This window comes from Antechinus flavipes, chromosome 5, assembly GCF_016432865.1.
Source record: "Antechinus flavipes isolate AdamAnt ecotype Samford, QLD, Australia chromosome 5, AdamAnt_v2, whole genome shotgun sequence".
NCBI lineage: Eukaryota > Metazoa > Chordata > Mammalia > Dasyuromorphia > Dasyuridae > Antechinus > Antechinus flavipes.
In genome coordinates, this window is record NC_067402.1 from 273,899,871 (window position 1) to 273,918,307 (window position 18,437).

At 37.6% G+C, this 18,437-nt stretch overlaps 1 protein-coding gene across 1 annotated transcript in view; it reads right to left on the reverse strand.

Moving 5' to 3' along the window:
• Nucleotides 1-7,260: 7,260 nt before the first annotated feature.
• The window catches only part of BLTP3B (bridge-like lipid transfer protein family member 3B), a 76,539-nt gene continuing 65,362 nt past the window's right edge, over nucleotides 7,261-18,437 (reverse strand). Inside the window, exons 18-21 of the mRNA XM_052001644.1 lie at nucleotides 15,673-15,929; nucleotides 15,125-15,233; nucleotides 8,741-8,892; nucleotides 7,261-8,564 (exon numbers count right to left, since the gene is read on the reverse strand). Of these exons, the coding sequence (XP_051857604.1) occupies nucleotides 8,436-8,564; nucleotides 8,741-8,892; nucleotides 15,125-15,233; nucleotides 15,673-15,929 (647 nt within the window). The 3' untranslated portion in view covers nucleotides 7,261-8,435. The remainder of the gene's footprint in view (nucleotides 8,565-8,740; nucleotides 8,893-15,124; nucleotides 15,234-15,672; nucleotides 15,930-18,437) is intronic.

Below are 18,437 nucleotides of genomic sequence, written 5' to 3' on the forward strand. Positions count from 1 at the left end.
TTATGAGCCTTCATTTATGAATGGAACAAACATACTGTATTTTTGCTTCTCTAGTCCAGGGCTTCCTAAACTTTTTCCATTCACAATCACTTTTTACTTAAGAAATTTAATGTGATCGCCCCCCCCCAGGTATATAAGTATATAAATTACATACATAAATTAAACATTTACTGATAAAATCATAATTTTGTGACCCCCACCACATCCAGTTATGAGGGTTGTGACCCACAATTTAAGAAGCTCTGCTCCAGAGTAGATAAGATACTGATTTCTTTGCTTCCCTTTCTCTGGCCCCAAATTGGAAATGAAGGGTCCTTCTGAATGCCCTGAGTCTAGAAACATGATTCTGAGGTATTAAAAGAGGAGGAGGGGTCGCTCATCTACAACCCAAGGATCCAAGGAAACTCAGGGACCAAAAAGGTCTCAGTGTTTCCATCAGAAAACAGAGCTGAGAAGAGTTTCCAAATTAGTGACGAAGAAAGGCTTGATGCAAAGGGTGAATGTGGTTTCATGGGTAATTGACAGGATGAGCAAAACCTATGGTCCAAGAATGAAACTTTTATAACCCTAATTTTACATTTGTAGAAATTGGGTCAGAGAAGAAGTAGCTTGCCCATGGTCATAATCAGGATCTGAAATGGTTTTCAATTGTGCTTTCCATTTGACATTTATCTGAGGTTAAAATAATAGTAAGTTTCAAGTAATGATGGCATCTTGAATTCTATCCAGCATATAGAGAGTCTGTAAACTTTCTAAAGAACTAGTAAACATTTCCTTCAGGAGCTCCATTTGCTCTGTAGGGTTATCTTTCAGACCCACGAGCCTCTTATTTTCCCAATTGACTTAAAAGGAGAATGGCAATGTTTTCACCTCAAAGTGATTCCCAATGTTTTCTTGTACCATGAATCCCTTTTAACAGAAACAAACCAAAAAAAATGCTGTCATTTAATATGCTATTCATAAGACTCTACAATTATTTATGGCTGATAGTGCCGTAAAGGAATTTTTAGCACAAATTCCTTAAACCATTGTAGAAAATCCCCAAGAAGGTTTATGGACCCTTCAATGAGAACTGCTAGCCTAGAACATCCTTCTGCCCAGTCTGGAGATGGTCTCCCTGTGGTTCTATATGCTCTTTCATCTACAGCATAATCCAAGTACACTCAATTTATCAGAAGGCCTCCGGATCAATGATGAGCTTTTTAAGAGTCCAATCACATCTTTCCACTTAACTTCTAATTAGGTAACTAACAAAATCTCTCTACCAAGAGAATGTATCACCAGACTCAATATAAAAAAGCTATTGCAGATAGTGGATAAACATTTTAGTACTAGAGTATAGCAGTACTAAATATTCTCCTATTGGTATAGTGGATATAGCACCAAGCCTGAAGACCTAAGTGTAAATCTGACCTCAGACACTTTCAGATCCTGGCTTCAGATCCTGGCCTCAGATCCTGGGCAAGTCACCTAGCTTTTTGTTTGCCTCAGTTTCCTCATTTGTAAAACGGAAATAGCAACTACCTCCCAGGGTTGTTGTAAGGATAAAAATGAGATAATATTTGAAAAGTGCTTAGCACTCATACCATAGTAGGTACTATGTGTTAGCTATGATTATCATTATTAAATATAGCCAACTTCATACACATCCCTCAAAAAAAAACAGCTTAAAATATACCTTTTGGTCACAGGAAATAATGCTCAAATTATTCCCAGTCACAATGTGTCACAATAATTAACAAATGATAGCTACTCAATAAGGACATCCTGAAATGTATTAAAATGCACTGCTTATATCAAAAGGCAATATGTGAGATGACTGCTATATGAATGGATATACAGATATATCTATATATCTACATATCTATCTATATATATGTATGTGTGTGTGTGTGTGTGTATGTATATATATATAATATAATCATTAACCACAGAGAAAAATACTCCAGATCCCCAAGGGAAAGAGAGATGTAAACACAACTCTGAGATTTCATCTCACACTCATCTAATAGAGAAGAAAAATTTTAAAACCCTAACAAAAAGAAAGTTGACATCTGAGGGGCTGTGGGACAATAGGGACATTCGCTCTTGAAAACAACTTGGAATTATGTTAGAAAAGTTAATGAACCTTTATAAGTTTGGGATATATTTCAGGGAACTAAAAGAAAGATTCTATATACATATTTACATACATACAGAAAGATAGGAAAATATTTATGGTTGTTCATCCACTGAAAGGTGGCCAAAACTTGGAAATAAAGTAGGTGTTGATCAAATAGCAAAGGTCTTAACAAATCATAGTTTGTGGGAGATAAAATAATTGCCCCCATAAGGAATGGCAAAAAGAACTTATTCTAAGAAACACAGTAAGATATTATGAATCGACACAGAAAGACATGAAAAAAACACAGAAAGAGGAAAGGAGAACTAGGAAAACAATTTACCCAACAACAGTGATACAAATGAAAATATTAAAAGGCAGCTGAATTCAGATTAAATGCTATGGTCAATTCTATTGCTGAGTACAGATAATGACACATCTTTTCCTCTCATTAGTAAAGAAGCGAAGGACTACAGACTTTGCACATGCCATCAGAAATATCAAAGTGACTGTTAGTTATTATTTACTGTTGTCTTTATGACAAGGGAGGGGAATAAATAGGATGGGGAAAAGAAAGGTGGGATCAAAAAACATTTATCTAGGAAAAACAAAAACATCAATAAGCACTTTAAAAAAATGACTAACAGGTATGTTTGGGTTTTTGTTTTCCTAGAATATTCCCCCCAAAATAAAGGAATTCAAATATTCTTAAATAAAACTAGAAAGATTTGCTTTTCTTTCTTTAAAGTATAATGATATATACTGGCCTATTGCCTACCTGAATCTTTGCTTATCATCTCAATATAATATTCAGAATAAAATTGGGTTTTATTCCAGTTCCCCAAACTCAAGAGATCTTTTGAAGCTCTTATAGAAGATAAAAGCAAGGAAGGAAAAAAGATAACAAAGAACAGATGAGTTAAAAGTAAAAATGATTATCAGATATTTCAAATCATTAGGAGCTTTGAATGAAGAAAATCTCATTTAAAAAAAAAATTGGAGTTAATTCTAAATTTCCTTAGTATAACTTAGTATAATATTTATTTGAGGCTTATTCTACTATTTTTTTGTACTGATCAAATATTTTAGATTTGTGCTGATAAACACACAACAAACATATATACATATACTGATATTCAGAAATATACATATAAACTGATATATACTGTATGTTTATATATGTGCATGTATTATACATATAAATATGCATACACATATGCCCACATACATAAACTAATAGATATTAATTTATTTATATAACACATATGTGAGCTCCATGCATTTTTAACTTAACATTGTTATGTCATAGTTTGTTCATATCTACATCTTTTTAAGATGCTTGAATACATTCACATAATCTTGGTATTCTCCAGACAATTGTTAATGCTGTCTGATACATTTAGGCTAGACATCATCAACATCAGACGTACACAAAGGCGTCTTGTACTAAACTCTAAGAGCTCTGGATTGAGATACAGCCTAAGGACTGAAGGAAATTCCACCAGACCTGGTTGATTCTACCAAGCTGGGAAAGCTTTGAGTGAGGCCCACAAAATAAGAAACTTAAAAGGGAAAAACATCAAGTTCCACACTTTAGGTGCAATGACCCAGACACCGGATGGCAGACAACAATTCACAGGGAAGATGAACTTGGAACAGTAAGGTCAATAGTACCAAAGAGTCTTACAGCACAGTCTAAAAACCAAATGCAATCTTAGAGGACATTAACAGGAGCAGCAGCCAGAAGCAGAAAGATAACAATACCAGTATATCTCCCCAGCTTAAAATATAGGTGGAGCGCCACCCTGAGGGCTGAGCTCTTACTGTTGCGTCTCAAGGACAGCAACAAGCTGGAACCCACTGAGATGTGCCACATCAGAGATCAGGTGTAGGAACTGTGGTTGTTTGGACGACTTAGCTGTGATATAACAGTTACATTTGAAGGTCTGTCTTTAGAAGATGGATGAAACTGGCAGGCAGCACTGGCAGTGGTGAATAAAAGTCACAAAGACGTAGATGCCCCTGAGGGCTGTCTCCAAAGTCATGAGTTCTTTATGATTGGAATATTTCAGGCAGAAGCTGGATGACCACTCCATTGGTTTGATGTGGGAGAGGATAGGACAATATGGCACCATTGCTGCTTCCAGCTTTGACTCTTTGAAAGGAGGATCTGAGGATGACAGACCAAGCTGGAAGTGACTTCAAGACCTCTTTATATAAGAGGTCCTAAGAAGCAGAGTAATATGACCAAGGTCAAATGGATTATAATGAACAGAAGCAGCATTTGTACTTATATCAAGAGAACCACAACTACCTCACTAAATCTCTAAGTTAAGAAATCCTATTCTACTCATTATTAGAATGGTTCTTACACAACTATTTAATGAGAAAAAATAGAAAAAGTTGGACTACTTTTCCCACCGGATACTATGAGAATCAATATATAAGTCAAGAGGAAAATATGTAGAGCTCAGCTGCACAGTCAGATTACTTATTCCTAATAGTTATGAATTTATAGGAGTCAGCTGAAATGAATAGAATTAAGTAAAGCCTCATGAAGGAAAAAGAAAATGGCCTGATCAGAGAGGCAGAAGTAGGAGAAGACAAGGCAAAGAAAAAGGAGGGCTGATAGAAGAAAGAATAGATTAAGAGAAGTGGTGAGGAGGAAAAGGATGAAAGGAGGCACAAAGTATAAGCAGGAAGAAAAATAAGATGGAGGGAAACAGTTATTAATCCAAACTATAAATGTGAATGAAATGAACTTTCCCATAAAATGAAAGCAAATATCAGAGTGGATTAAAAACCCCAGAATCCATGACCTTTACAAGTCACTTAACCCCAATTGCCTCAGCAAAAAAAAAAAAAAAGAAGCAGAATCCACAATAGGTTATTTACAAGAAACACATGTGAAACAGAAAGATACACAGGAAGTAAAGATAAAAAGTTGGAGCAGAATATATTATGCTACAGCTTAAGTAAAAAATAGATAAATAAAGCAAGGGTTACAATCCTGATCTTGAACAAAGCAAAAACAAAAATAGATCCAATTAAAAGAGCAAGGAAGGAGAAACTACATCTTACTAAACAGAGACAATAAAGTAATGTCAGTATGAAAACACATGCACCAAGTGGCATAGCATTCAAATTCTAACAGGAGAAGGTAAGTGAGTTACAGGAAGAAATAGACTAAAACTATACTAGTGGGAAACATCAACCTCCCCCTCTCAGAACTAAATAAATATAATCACAAAATATGCAAGACAAACATTAAAGAGGTAAACAGAATTTTAGAAAACTTAGACATGAAAGACTTCTGGAGAAAACTGAATGGAAAGGAATATACATTTTTTCAGTGGTGTATGGCACCTACACAAAACTGATAATGTAGTAGCACAATCAAATGCAGAAAAATAAATATTAAATGTTTATTTTTCAAATCATGATGCAATAAAAATTTAATAAAGAGTCATGCCTAGAGAGACTTATGTGAAATGATGCCAAGTGAAGTGAGTAGGACCAAAAAAAATTGTACACAGCAACAACAAGATTATGTGATGATCAACTGTAATGGACTTCACTCTATTCAACAATGAGGTGATTCAGGCCAATTCCAATAGACTTGTGATAGAGAGAACCATCTGCATCCAGAAAGAGGACTATGGGAAATGAATGTGGATCACAACATAGTATTTCCACCTTTATTTGTTGTTTGCTTGTTTTATTTTTCCTTTTTGATCTGATTTCTCTTGTGTGTGATAAATGTTGAAATATGTTTAGAAGAATTACACATGTTTAACCTATATTGGATTACATGTTGTCTGAGGGAAGGGGATGGAGTGGAGGGACAAAAATCTGGAACACAAAGTTTTGAGAGGGTAAATGTTGAAAACTATTTTTGCATGTATTTTGAAGATAAGACATTATAATATTTTAAATAATAATAAATGGCCATGGAAAGATAGTCTAAAAACTAATTAGAAACAAAATAACCTAATCCTAAAGAATGAGTGGATCAAACAACAAATTATAGAAACAATAACTTCATCAAAGAGAACAATAAATAATGTAACAACATGGGGAAATTTTCTAAAAGCTTACATGAATAAAACAAGGAGGAGATCAATGAATTGGGCATACAACTAAAAAAGCTAGAAAAAGAACAAATTAAAAATTCCCAATTAAAAATTAAATTAGAAATTCTCTAAGATTACGATTTACAGAATCGGCTGTTTTGTTTATCTGTTTTGTTGAATAACAGTCCAAAAATGATGATATCTCATATGTAGACACAAAAGTATAGCACTGGTATAAATACAGAAAGCCTTTCTAAATGATTATTGTTATTTGGTTTTTTGAGGCTGGGTTTCCTCGTCTTTTATGTAATTCAGATCGGGAAGAAATGTGCTACCAAAATAAAGACCAATATAAAGTTTGTGTAATACTAAACTAAAGCTTTACTCCAGATGAATTTAAAATTCATTTCAGACTGTGAAAATCAAAGTTACATGAGAAGACTCAATTCTAACAGTGACCTCTCCCAACCTTGGCTCAACTTTTTTCACAATAAAGATTGTGCTTTTATTGAGTCTAGGTTAAAGCTCAAAAATGCTCTGACAGACATACAAGTTCCAAGAGTAATCACTAAATTATTAACCATTTGACCAAATGGTCAGAGCACCTGCAACTTGCAGGACATGTGAACTATATCTGATGAAAGCACACATCGCGATATCTGACCTTTGGGATCTCAGACAGGAAGTGCAATTTAGAGTTAAGGATACTGGACTTGGCATTAGAGAGCTCATGTTTGAACACCAATTTGAATATTTACCCTCGTGTGATTTCAGACAATCTGAAGTTCCTCCTCTATAAACACAGACATTGACATATAGGTGATTTCTGAATTCCCTTCCCAGTTCTGGGGTCCCAGTCTATGCTACTTAGCAAAACCTCCTTTTTCTTTTACCTTTTTGTTCCCCCAGAAAATGAGTTTCAACCGGCATACCATTCACTTAAAAGCACCCAACTCTTGACATATTCACATCTTGAATGTTTTTGTTGATGCTCAGGTAGCCCCAGATGACAAGGCCTGCCTCTGGGACCCTTTCCCATGGACGATCACAACATCCAGCCAGTCATGCTCATCACAGTCAAAGGGATATATTCCACATAAAGTTTTAATCAAAATCAATTTTATAAATTCAGAACGTGTAAACACCCAACTAATTGGGCATCAAAGAAACAATTGTGCAAAATTATCTTCTGTGTGTGAAAACAAAACTCTTCCAACACGTTTGGGTTCAGGAAGGAAGGAAGCACACATGGAGGATTCATTAAAACATGTCCTGTCAAGCACTGACTGCCGAATTTAACAAGATACATTCAGTCATTTACTTTGACCAATCAAGTTTTATAGGAATGTACAAGTTGATTTTGAAATCATTTGGCAGCATCCGCTAAGATTTCATTAGTTTGTACAACTTTGTGCTTTTTTATTTATACATTTGTACCATCTTTGTGTTGAAAGTGATCGCTCAGTTACACAACTCACCCATCACAAATGGTTTCCTTCACATTTTCATGTGACTTCACAAGGTCAGCAGGGGAAATGATTTTCCAAGGTTTATAAACAGTAATATTTTACAATGTATCGATCTGATTGGTCTTTTCTTTTTCTTTTTTTTTACATTAACCAGTTCTAGATTTAAATACATTATTTTATCAACAGTGAAAAAGAAAGCTCCTTCTCCTTATTATACATCAACGCTAAAATATTTGAATTTTTGTAAATAACATCACTGTTAACAAATAGTACAGGGAAATAAATTCAGCAATCCATGTTAACAGAATACATATTCAAGTTGTTCTTTTTTAAAAATATTTCCTACAATATTAAAACTAGGAGATGATTTTTTTTTATCATTAAGTATGCAAGTATTTTACAATATGTACTGAATTCCCTGGATCACATCAGTGTAAAAGGGAGCTAAGCAATAGCAAACCAAAAAACCAATTTCAATGTTCATACCTAATCCTTTGTAAAAAATGGTTTGGAAACAATCATCCCATTACACCTTCTCTGCACTTTTCCTGAAAATGCGAGAGCCCTCCACAAATCAGGAGGGCCCCACCTCGTAGCTGCATTCCCTGTGATTTCAGGGCAATCAACCAAGGGCTTCTCCCTCATAGGCTCCCTCTCTTTCTCTCCTGCTTGCTGGCTCTCTCCCCTCCTCATCCCCCTTCTCCCTCACTCACTGGCTCCCTTATCTGCTTCTTCCCTTCATCCCTCCCTCCCTCCCTTGATCCCTCCCTTGCTAGCTTGCTCACTACTCGCTCATTCCTGGGGCTCGGCGACCTTCTTTTTGAGATGATGGAGCAGGGTGTCTTTTTCCATGAGAGCCTCGGCGAGAGCCATTTTAGCTTTAGCCAGTTCCTGCTTAAGACATTCATTTTCTTCCATGAGCTGAAATGAGGAATTTGGGCAATATGAGCACACGTCCTTATCATCATGGCATCATGAAGCACTCCCCAAATTTTAACATGCTGAGCAATCAGGAATCCACACCAATGTTAGCACCCAGTTACTTACTGAAGGTACTGTTCTAAAACAGAACACCATTTGCTTAGGTTTCCCATTACCTTTTTGCTGCTAGGGTCTAGAACACGCTCAGGCACTTCGGGCCATGTCTGAGTTGCCTGAGAAACAGCCTGCCGTTTTTTCATTTCATGGTCTCCAGTGTTGTGATGTACTGGGTCTTTCACCATACTTCTGGCAGTCAGTATTCCAGAATCTAATTAAGAAAAAAAAAAAATCCTGTAAATGCTGAGTGAATTCCCAGCTGCTGGAAAAGTCTAAGACTCAGCCTGTCTATCAGACTGCTTCCCAGCTGCTCAATTGAGAGGGCACCTTTTAGGCTGACAGGGCTAGGACACATAGGATGCCCTTTCACACATGCCTGATTTCATTTCACTGTTTCTTTCATCACATTTGTCAGGTAGGAATGAGGTGCTTTAAAACACACACACACACACACACACACACACACACACACACACACACACACACCACCACCACCACCACCACCAGCAAATCTGTTCAGTGTGTATGGCAGGGGAGTAAAAGGGGATATGAGGGAAGAGATAGGTTTTTTTATTTAATTTTTTGCAAGCATTTATCACACATCTATGATATACCAAGCACTGCATTGGGCATTGGGCACACAAAAACAAATAGAAAGCTGCCTCTGACTTCAAGAAGTTTACATTTGATCAGAGAAGATAACATGTACTTATAAACAATACGGAAGCTAAACAGAGAGCAGACAGGAGGTGACCACAGGAACAGCTGGGGAGATCAAGAAGGTCTCACATAGTAGGCAGTGCCTGAGCTCGAAGTCCAGAAGGAAACTTGGAACTGGAATAGGTGGGAATGAGGGAGGGTATTTCAGGCATGGGGAGGAGCCAATACAAAGGCAAAGAGAAAGGAGAGGGAACTTCCTCTCAGAAGAACAAAGGGGCTGGTCTGGTCAAGCCACAGACTACAGAATGGAAGGAACTGGGTAAGAAGGTTCAAAAGGCAAGTTAGAACCAAGCTGTGAAAGGCTTTCGAAACCAAAGGTTTCTATGAAGTCATTGCATCCCAGAGATGTAAAGGGGATTACCAGGATTTATTGCCTGGGAGATGTCATGGGTCAGATGTGTGACCTTATTTTAGGAGATACATTTTGACATCTTTACAGAAGATACTCTAGAGAGCAGAGTGGACACTTGAGGCAGGGAGACCAACTAGAAGTTACTGTGGCACTAAGTCTGAACAAAAAGAGATAAGGGCTTATTGATGGAATGAATGGAGAAGAAGACAGATGTGAGGGATGGTGGAGAAGCTGAAATAACCAACAGCTGCAATGGACAAGTGAGAGGAAACAGGCCAAGGAAACACCAACGTAAGCAACCTGGGAATCCGAAGCAAGTTTAGGAGGATGGATTTGGGAAGAAAGACAATAACCATTGAATTTGAGGAGACACCAAGCTCTAAATGTCCAAGAGGCAGCCAGTGGCACAAGAGAGGTTCAGAGAAAGAACGGGTCTGGAAACACAGCTCTAGTTCTTCTGCACAGAGATGACAATCAATGACAGTTAATCCCCTGGAACATGGAGCAGAAAAGCCACATGTCCATGTCCTCCCATCAGTCTTCCCTATAGGATCTAGCAGAACACTTCAGTTCACTAGCTGCCTGTCAAGGCTCTCACTTTCAAGTACTAAGAATTAAATTAACAACTATATATGATCAAAAAACAAGGTAATTCTTAGCACCCACCACCTCCTTTTTCTTTGCTTAGCAGCTACTACCATCACTGCAGAAAGGAAGGGCTTGGGGATCAGATTGTATTTGTTCACTGTTTCTTGTATCACTGTGACCAAAGAATCCTTCACTGGGTGGTCAGGAGATTATGCTTAGGCCGGCCCTGATCAGCTGAAATGAAACCAAACTTTTCAAGATAAGCAGATTCTGCCAGAGTCTTTGGGGGCCAGGGTCACCTCCGCCTGCTCAGCTGCCATCAGTTTAGAAGGTGTCACAGCCACTGTGGTCTTCTCACCTGGAATGCACCTTAGCTAGCTAGCCTTCCTCCCACTGAGAAGTTTCCTCCTGAGACCGCCATTTTGGGAAGGGAACAGGATGACCAGCCTTAATTTCCCAACCAGCTGTGCTTCTGACTTCAGGATTCCAATATCATGCTGCCATCACCTTTATCACCACTGCCATCCCCAACCCTGCACACATTCACACCTTCTAGGTCCCTTTTGTGGGTGGTCTTCTCTCATTCAATTGGAAGCCCCTGGAGAAGGGCTTGTGTTTGTAAGCCCAGTGCTCAGTGCATCATATGGCACATAGTAAGGGCATAATACATGCTTACCCTTTGCCTTGCATCCCCCACAACATAACGAGGCACTAGACAAAAAGGCCACAAGACAGATTATAACCTGTACCCCTGAAAAGAGCTCCCACCCTGACAAATTCATCAATGTATAAAGCTGAAAATGTATTCTGTGTTTGATTTATTGATGTTTGTGGTGTATTTTGGGTTTTCAGTAATGAATTTCAGAAAGTCCAGAGACTCAGCAACTAATGAAAATAATTTTGCTCTGAGCACTGTTAATAAGTGCTCAACAGTAGCAGTCTTCAGAACTGCCATGCTGGTTTAAATCAATGAACCACTGAGTCAGATGCCATCAAGGAACAATTTGTTCTTATAAAAAATATGGGCTGCTTTACCCACATTCACTTGATGATTTTATTTTCAAGAATGCACTGCAGAGAAATACTGCGATAACCTGTGTAAACCCAAGTGTGCACATCCTGATGTCTGTATACACTAAATATGATCCTCTTCCCAGGAATGACAGTAAAGAATCTTATAATATAATGATTCGTATTTAAACATAAGCTTCCTGGATCTCTTCGATAAAGAGAGCCTTAATTGATCAAAGATGGACAGAAGCAGCTACACCCAGAGAAAGAACACTGGGAAATGAATATAAACTGCTTGCATTTTTGTTTTTCTTCCTGGGTTATTTATACTTTCTGAATTCAATTCTCCCTGTGCAACAAGAAAACTGTTCGGTTCTGCACACATATATTGTATCTAGGATATACTGCAACCCATTCAACATGTAAAGGACTGCTTGCCATCTGGGGGAAGGGGTGGAGGGAGGGAGGGGAAAAATCGGAACAGAAGTGAATGCAAGGGATAATGCTGTAAAAAATTACCCTGGCATACGTTCTATCAATAAAAAGTTATAAATAAATAAATAAATAAATAAATAAACATAAGCTTCCTTCTAAAGAACACAATGTACGTTCATGTCTGTTAACAGATTTATTCTTCCAGCATCCAGGTAAAGCTGAAAGAGGAAAGAGTTACTAGCTTCATATTAGAAAGACAGAAGCTAAAAACTTTGCCCAAGATACAGAGTAATGGGGGAGGTAAAATGAAAAGCCAAATCTTGGGACTCTAATCTTTTCCTTATCTAGAAGATGGCACTGTTTTTTCCTTTAGAATTTCACTGCTTAAGGACCTAAAAATACATGATGTGGCTAAATAACTATAAAACTAAAATAGTTTGCCACATATAAAGAAAGATGTGGGGAAATAGAGTATTTAGCCTTTAAAATGTGAAATCCTTAATAAGATCCTGCTTCCACTTTAAAGGGTACCTAAGTGGCACAGTGGATGGAGTATAAGGACTGGAGTCCAGAAAACCTGAGTTCAGATCAAGCACAGACACTTATTAGCTGTGTGACCCTGGGCAAGTCACTTAACCCTGTTTGCCCCAGTTTCCTCATCTATAAAAAGAGTTGGTGAAGGAAATGGCAAAGTATTATAGTATCTCAGCCAAGAAAACTCCAAATGGGGTCACGAAGAATAGGTCAAAACTGCAAAACAGCAGAAATACAACTCCACTTTAAAAGATGTAAGAAAATGAGGTAGATAATATATGGGAGAAATGATGTGGATACGACAGAAATGGAGAATCATCCTCTCTTAGTGTGGGAAGAGTTGTTATCTAGCTAGGAGTACGAAGAGTCAACCAACATTAAAGATAAATGAAGTCTGTATTTCCATATGGAAATGCCATATTCCCTATGGGTCTTCATGCAAATCTACACAGTGCAGGAGAGATTTATTTTTGCCTTGAGCTACATTCAGATGCACTTACCAACTAGTTAAGCAGTCTTTCACCTACTGCACTGTGGAAAGCAGATAAGAAATATAAGGGAAAACTACTGAAGAAAAAAAATCCCATCATTACACTTTTCTAAATAATCTCTCCTGGCCACTTTCAAGTCTTTTAACTCTGTATACCCAGCTACCTTATGACAATGTACAAAAACATCTCCACCTTTTGGGAATTTGCTAAGTCTTTTTGTTTATTTGTTTCTTTGGAACAATTTTTTTTAATAAGCTATTTTGTTTTTCCTAAAATCCTATCGTTTCAATCAGCCAGATACCAATTATTTATTGAATACTTTCTACAAGTTATCACAACAAACAGTAGCACCGTATAATAGACAGGTTCCTGTCTATAATTAAGCATCTTGCCAAGTACCAAGAAGAGATTATACAGGCACAAATACAACATCAATTAGCAAAACAAAAATATATAAAGAAATTTTATAGAAGGAAAAGCTCACTATGGACAAAAATGGTCTACAAAGGCTTCATGAAGAATGGTACTTGGGCCTGAAGAGAATGTTGACAGAAAAATGCAAGATGTAGGGAGATGAGCAAACAGATCAGCCTAAAAGAAATGAACAGGTAATAGGAATTAGGAATCATGGGAAAGTAATACTGGAATGTTCAGAATGAATGCTTCTTACACTTGCTATATGTAGTACATCTGTAGATTACAGATAACTAGATCGACAGACTGGACTAGAAATTCATATAGATAGAGATCTCTAGAGACTTATCAACATTTGTTATGTTTAACACAGACACAGAGATGGAAGGAAAGGAAGGAAAGGAAAAGAAGGGAAGGAAGGAGGAAGGAGGGAAGAGAAACGGAGGAAGGAAAGAAGGGAGGAATGGGAAGGAAGGAAGGGAGGAAGGAAAGAAGGAAGGAAAGAAGACTGAGAGATTAATAGGGAGATGGGATGCCACTTAAATAAACATGTATTAAGGTCCTACTTCCCTAGGCACTGTCAGGTTCCAACCACACAGAGACAAAAGCAACGACATCTTGTTCTCAAAGAGCTTCTCCTGAGATCAATGACTTTCACACAGGAAAATAATGGGAAAGCAGTTTCAGGGCAGCAAGACTGCTAACAATCTGGGGTGGGAGGGTAAGTATAGGCCTGAAGTAGGAGATGATTCTCAACCTCAAATGAACTGGACCTTCTGATAGGCAGAGGTGACTAGGGAAAGGATGCTAGGCCTGGAGTATGGAAAGCCTGTGAAGAAGCACTTATATGGGTGAAAGAATGTCACATACACGGAAATGCAGAAAGGTCAGTGTGGTTGAAAAGTTAACCAGGAAAGAGAGGGTGAAGCCAGTCCAGAAGTAAATGGGAGCCAAAAGAGCTTACAGAATTGTGGAATGATATGGTCAGGCTGAAGCATTAGGAAAACTGATCTGGCACCCGTGTAGATGGATGAGTTTGAGGAGAGAGTCTGGAGGTCTTTACCATAAACAGTCCCTGAAAAAAGATGATCAGGGACTGAACAAAGGCTGAAACTGAATTAGTGGAGAAAGGGAAATATATGACAGGATTTGGCAAATGACATGGAGGCATAGAGTCTGAGATGACTTTGAGGTTGTGAATCTAGATGAGAACAGAAAAATCAGTGCTCTTGGAAAGAACTGGGAAAATGTGAAGAAAGATGGGTTTAGGGTAAAGATAATGAGTTGATGTTGGACATGTATCTAAGATGCATAAAGGACATTCAAAACATTCAGAAGAGAGATGAAGAATGGGTATGAAATGTGGGAATCTGTAGAGAGAAAATCATTGACCTGAAATGAGTTGATGTGATAACCAAAAGAGAGGTTAAAAGCAAAAGAGGGGGCAGGTCAGAGCTCTTGAGCAAAAAAAAGAAAGGATATGAATGGCAAGTCAGCAAACATACTTAAGAAGGAAAAGTGAGATAAGAGAAAAAGAACCAGAAAAGAAGCACATCATAGAAACTCGGGAAGGACAAAGTGTCAGGGAAGCCCAGAGGTCAACAGTGTCAAATGCCAGAGAGAGGTCAACAAAGAAAAGATGGTTGAAGAAAATGTCCAATTGATTTAGCAATTAAAAGATCACTGGTAATCTTGAAAAGAAGTTTCAGTTGAGACATGAGATTGAAGAGCAGAGGTACATTGTTAGAATGTCCCCCATAAGCACCTTCTAACACACAAAAGCACATATGCTTGCATGTGCACACAGATACACAGAACAACGCTTGATACATATGAATGAAAACAAAATGATTTCTCCTGCCCACAACTCTCCTACTCACCTGTGTTTTCCCACTTACCTCTGATATGAAAAGAGCCATCATCCTGTCTCTCGACCACCAGGTGATCAATATGGAGCACCACGGGAGTTTGGCTAGGGGCCACCGAGTCACTGTGAGGGCTGTCGTCCTACACATAGGAAAAGGAAAAGTTGTCGTACTGCTGCTACCAGCTTAGTGAAGGGTAAAATAAGGCTCTTTTAATAAACGTTTCCAACAAATGAAGAAATTGAGATGTAACTTCTTACATTTTGTTTAGGAAGTTAAAAATTCTATTCATCTAAGTACTTCATTAGAAAAAAAAAACAAGAAAAGTGGAAATCAAAATCAGAAAAATGGATATTTCTCCAAGGATTGCTATAACTTCGGGGAAGGGTCTAGACCAGGGATTCCTGTGATGGAGGGAATCTGTGCTGCCCTGTGCCACAGCCAAGGAGCTGGGTACCTCAGGCTTCCAGGCAACACAAGGCATTTCAAAGTTGAGGGGCTTGCGTTGGGTCATATGGCCTGCACAGGGCAGAGGTAAGGAGATTTGAATGCAGGAATTCCTAATTTGGGACTGCACATACTTGCAAATTTATCTTTGTATTGGAAACTTGTATCTTCATTGGCATAACTGTTCCGACAGTCTCGTCTTCCAGAAAATGTTGAATATTCATAAGAGAAGAGATTAAAAACTCAGTGCTAAAATTTTCTATGTGGCACTGCAGAAATCCATTTTTTGCAGCCAGCAAGGAATGTACGCCAGCACTAGGGCCACTTTCAAATCTCAGCGTGATCTCAGGGGAGGACTTGGCAGGCACAGCCATAACTTTCCGATCTGAACCTAATCAGAGGAAACACAGGTGAAGTTCTTATAGCATTTCAGCTTACCAAAAAAAAAAAAAAAAAAAAAAGAAATGTCCAGTTCTCTTTCATGAAAGAATAATTGTCATGCTTATTCTAATTAGTTACAGGTACAAGAAATTTTATTTCACATTTCCCTCTCTCCCTCCCTTCCTTCCTTCCTTCCACACCTCACCCTCCCTATTCCCCACAATAAACTAAGGGCTATTCTTTGATACCATTCTCAATAGAGGTATGTATTATTCTAGAAGAAGAATAGGAGAAATTAAGGTGTTTCCATTTATATCCTAAAATCTGGTAATCAAACTCAGGGATGAGCAGAGAAGAGGAAAAATAAATAGGGCAATTTAGGAAGCAGTTGAAAATGAGTTCGTATTGACACTACTTAAATTTCTAAGATAATAAATAAATAATATTGAAAAAAAGAAATTTTAGAATTTTTTTTGGGGGGAGGCGTTCTTTTTAATTTCTTAAGATTTTGAGGGAGAGAAAAAGAATAAAATAGAATATAAAAGAAAACACTAGACAATATGAAAAGGCTAGAGAGAATAAATACATGTAGTTTTCTGAATCAAAAATATAGGAAAATGTTACTTCTAAAAACACAAGATCAATTCATATCAAACATAATGTTTCATCATAATTTAATTCAGCTTGCAAGTACCTAAGGAAGTACAGACTTTGAAGTTCAAAGGCAGAAATATTTTTAGCAACCAAAATAATACTCATTTTTAGACAGAGAAAAAACATTTCCATCATTCAAAGTTATTTTTTTTTTTCCTCCTTTAAGTTAGGCATAATGGAGCCTGGCTACAATTCATCCCCAAATATTTATACTGATTATCTCTTACATGCCTATACCATCAATGTCACTGGGTTATAAAGTGCTTCTGCTCATGCTAGTAACTGAATTCTTTCAGTGAGGACCCTTGTGACCCACATTTCACCAGACTTTATAATGAAACTGTTCTGGTGGATTGAGGCACGCTGGTTCTTCAAAACCTCTACCTGTCAATGAGGCCCATCTAGTTTTTTGGAGACTGGCAAACTACTTTACTGAAAATTATATTTTTACTCTCCAAGAATCACTTGAGAATACAGACTTGTTCACTGTTATAACTCAGTAAGCATTCACCACAGAACTCAAACACAAGACATCCAGGAATACTTTTTTCTTTAAATAATTTAAAGCAAAAGAACAAATTTTGATGGGCCTGCATAGGAAAGATGAACACATCTGGATATGACTGCAACGTAGACTCCAGTAGGAGAGAAAAGGTTCCCGGATCCCTGCATTCCCCCTTTTTTCAATTTTACTACTATAGCCCATTTTTAAAGTATCACTTAACTTAGCTCTCAATGATTTCCCCTTTTTCAATGAATCCTGACAGCTTAAACTTGGCTTCCCTAACTCTATGAAGTTTTGAGCAAAGCCCTCTCATCTGTACTGCCTAGGCAAAAGGAAAGCTGGCAGCCTCAATGCTGGTCATCTTTGGGATGCTGTCTTACAGACAAATAGCACATTTACCTGAAATTCCCAGGATGAGTGGTGACAACATATTTATTTGATATCATGCAGGGCTGAATTTAGTTCAACATGTAATGTACCAGATATAGCATTCTGTGTATGTAGTAAAGAAAAAGATTGCAACTCAGTGCATTTTTAAAAGATAATGGAAAATAATGAACACTGTCATTTTCAATCACTAGATTTCCAACCTAATGAGTACTTTCTCCAAATGAGCCAAAGAAAGCACTAAATGAGATCTCAGCTTATATTAACTCTGGAAAGGGCATATTATAATCTGGCTACATATTCACAGGCTTCATTTCCTTTGTTACTAAATCTAAGCCAAGTCAGTTGTGGTTCTCCAAACTAGACACAATCAGCACAAAATAGAAGTACCATGAGACCAGGGAACATACAGTTAGTTACACACACACACACACACACACACACACACACACACACACTTCTCTCCAATAGTCTATACAATGGGCATCTTGATCAAGGGGGCAGCAGACATGAGTTTGTGTTATAGGACATCGAGAACTCAAATCTCGACTTTGATAATTAAGTTTTCCCTCTTTTACTTGAGGAGGAAGAATCACTCTCCTCTCCCAGAAGTGACCCATCAAACCAAAGAATGTAACGTCTAAATAGAAAAAAAAACTGTGAAGTTCTGGACACATGAGATTAGATAACCACATCTAGGAGGAAATGAATCAATTATTATTAAGTTATATTTCTTTACTAATTCTTCAAAAATTCTCCAACTCAACCTACAGCCTTTACGGAAGTAGCAATCAATCTACACTGACTGACTGAACATGTTTTGGTCTTACTAGAAATGAAAGTCAATACTCTATTAGTACTTCTACTATGAGACTAATAGAAAAGTTTTTCTTGAATCTAATTATGTCAAAGAAAGACACTCTACCGAGCCATAACGTATAAGCCAAGAAATGTAATTTCTCTCAAGCTATC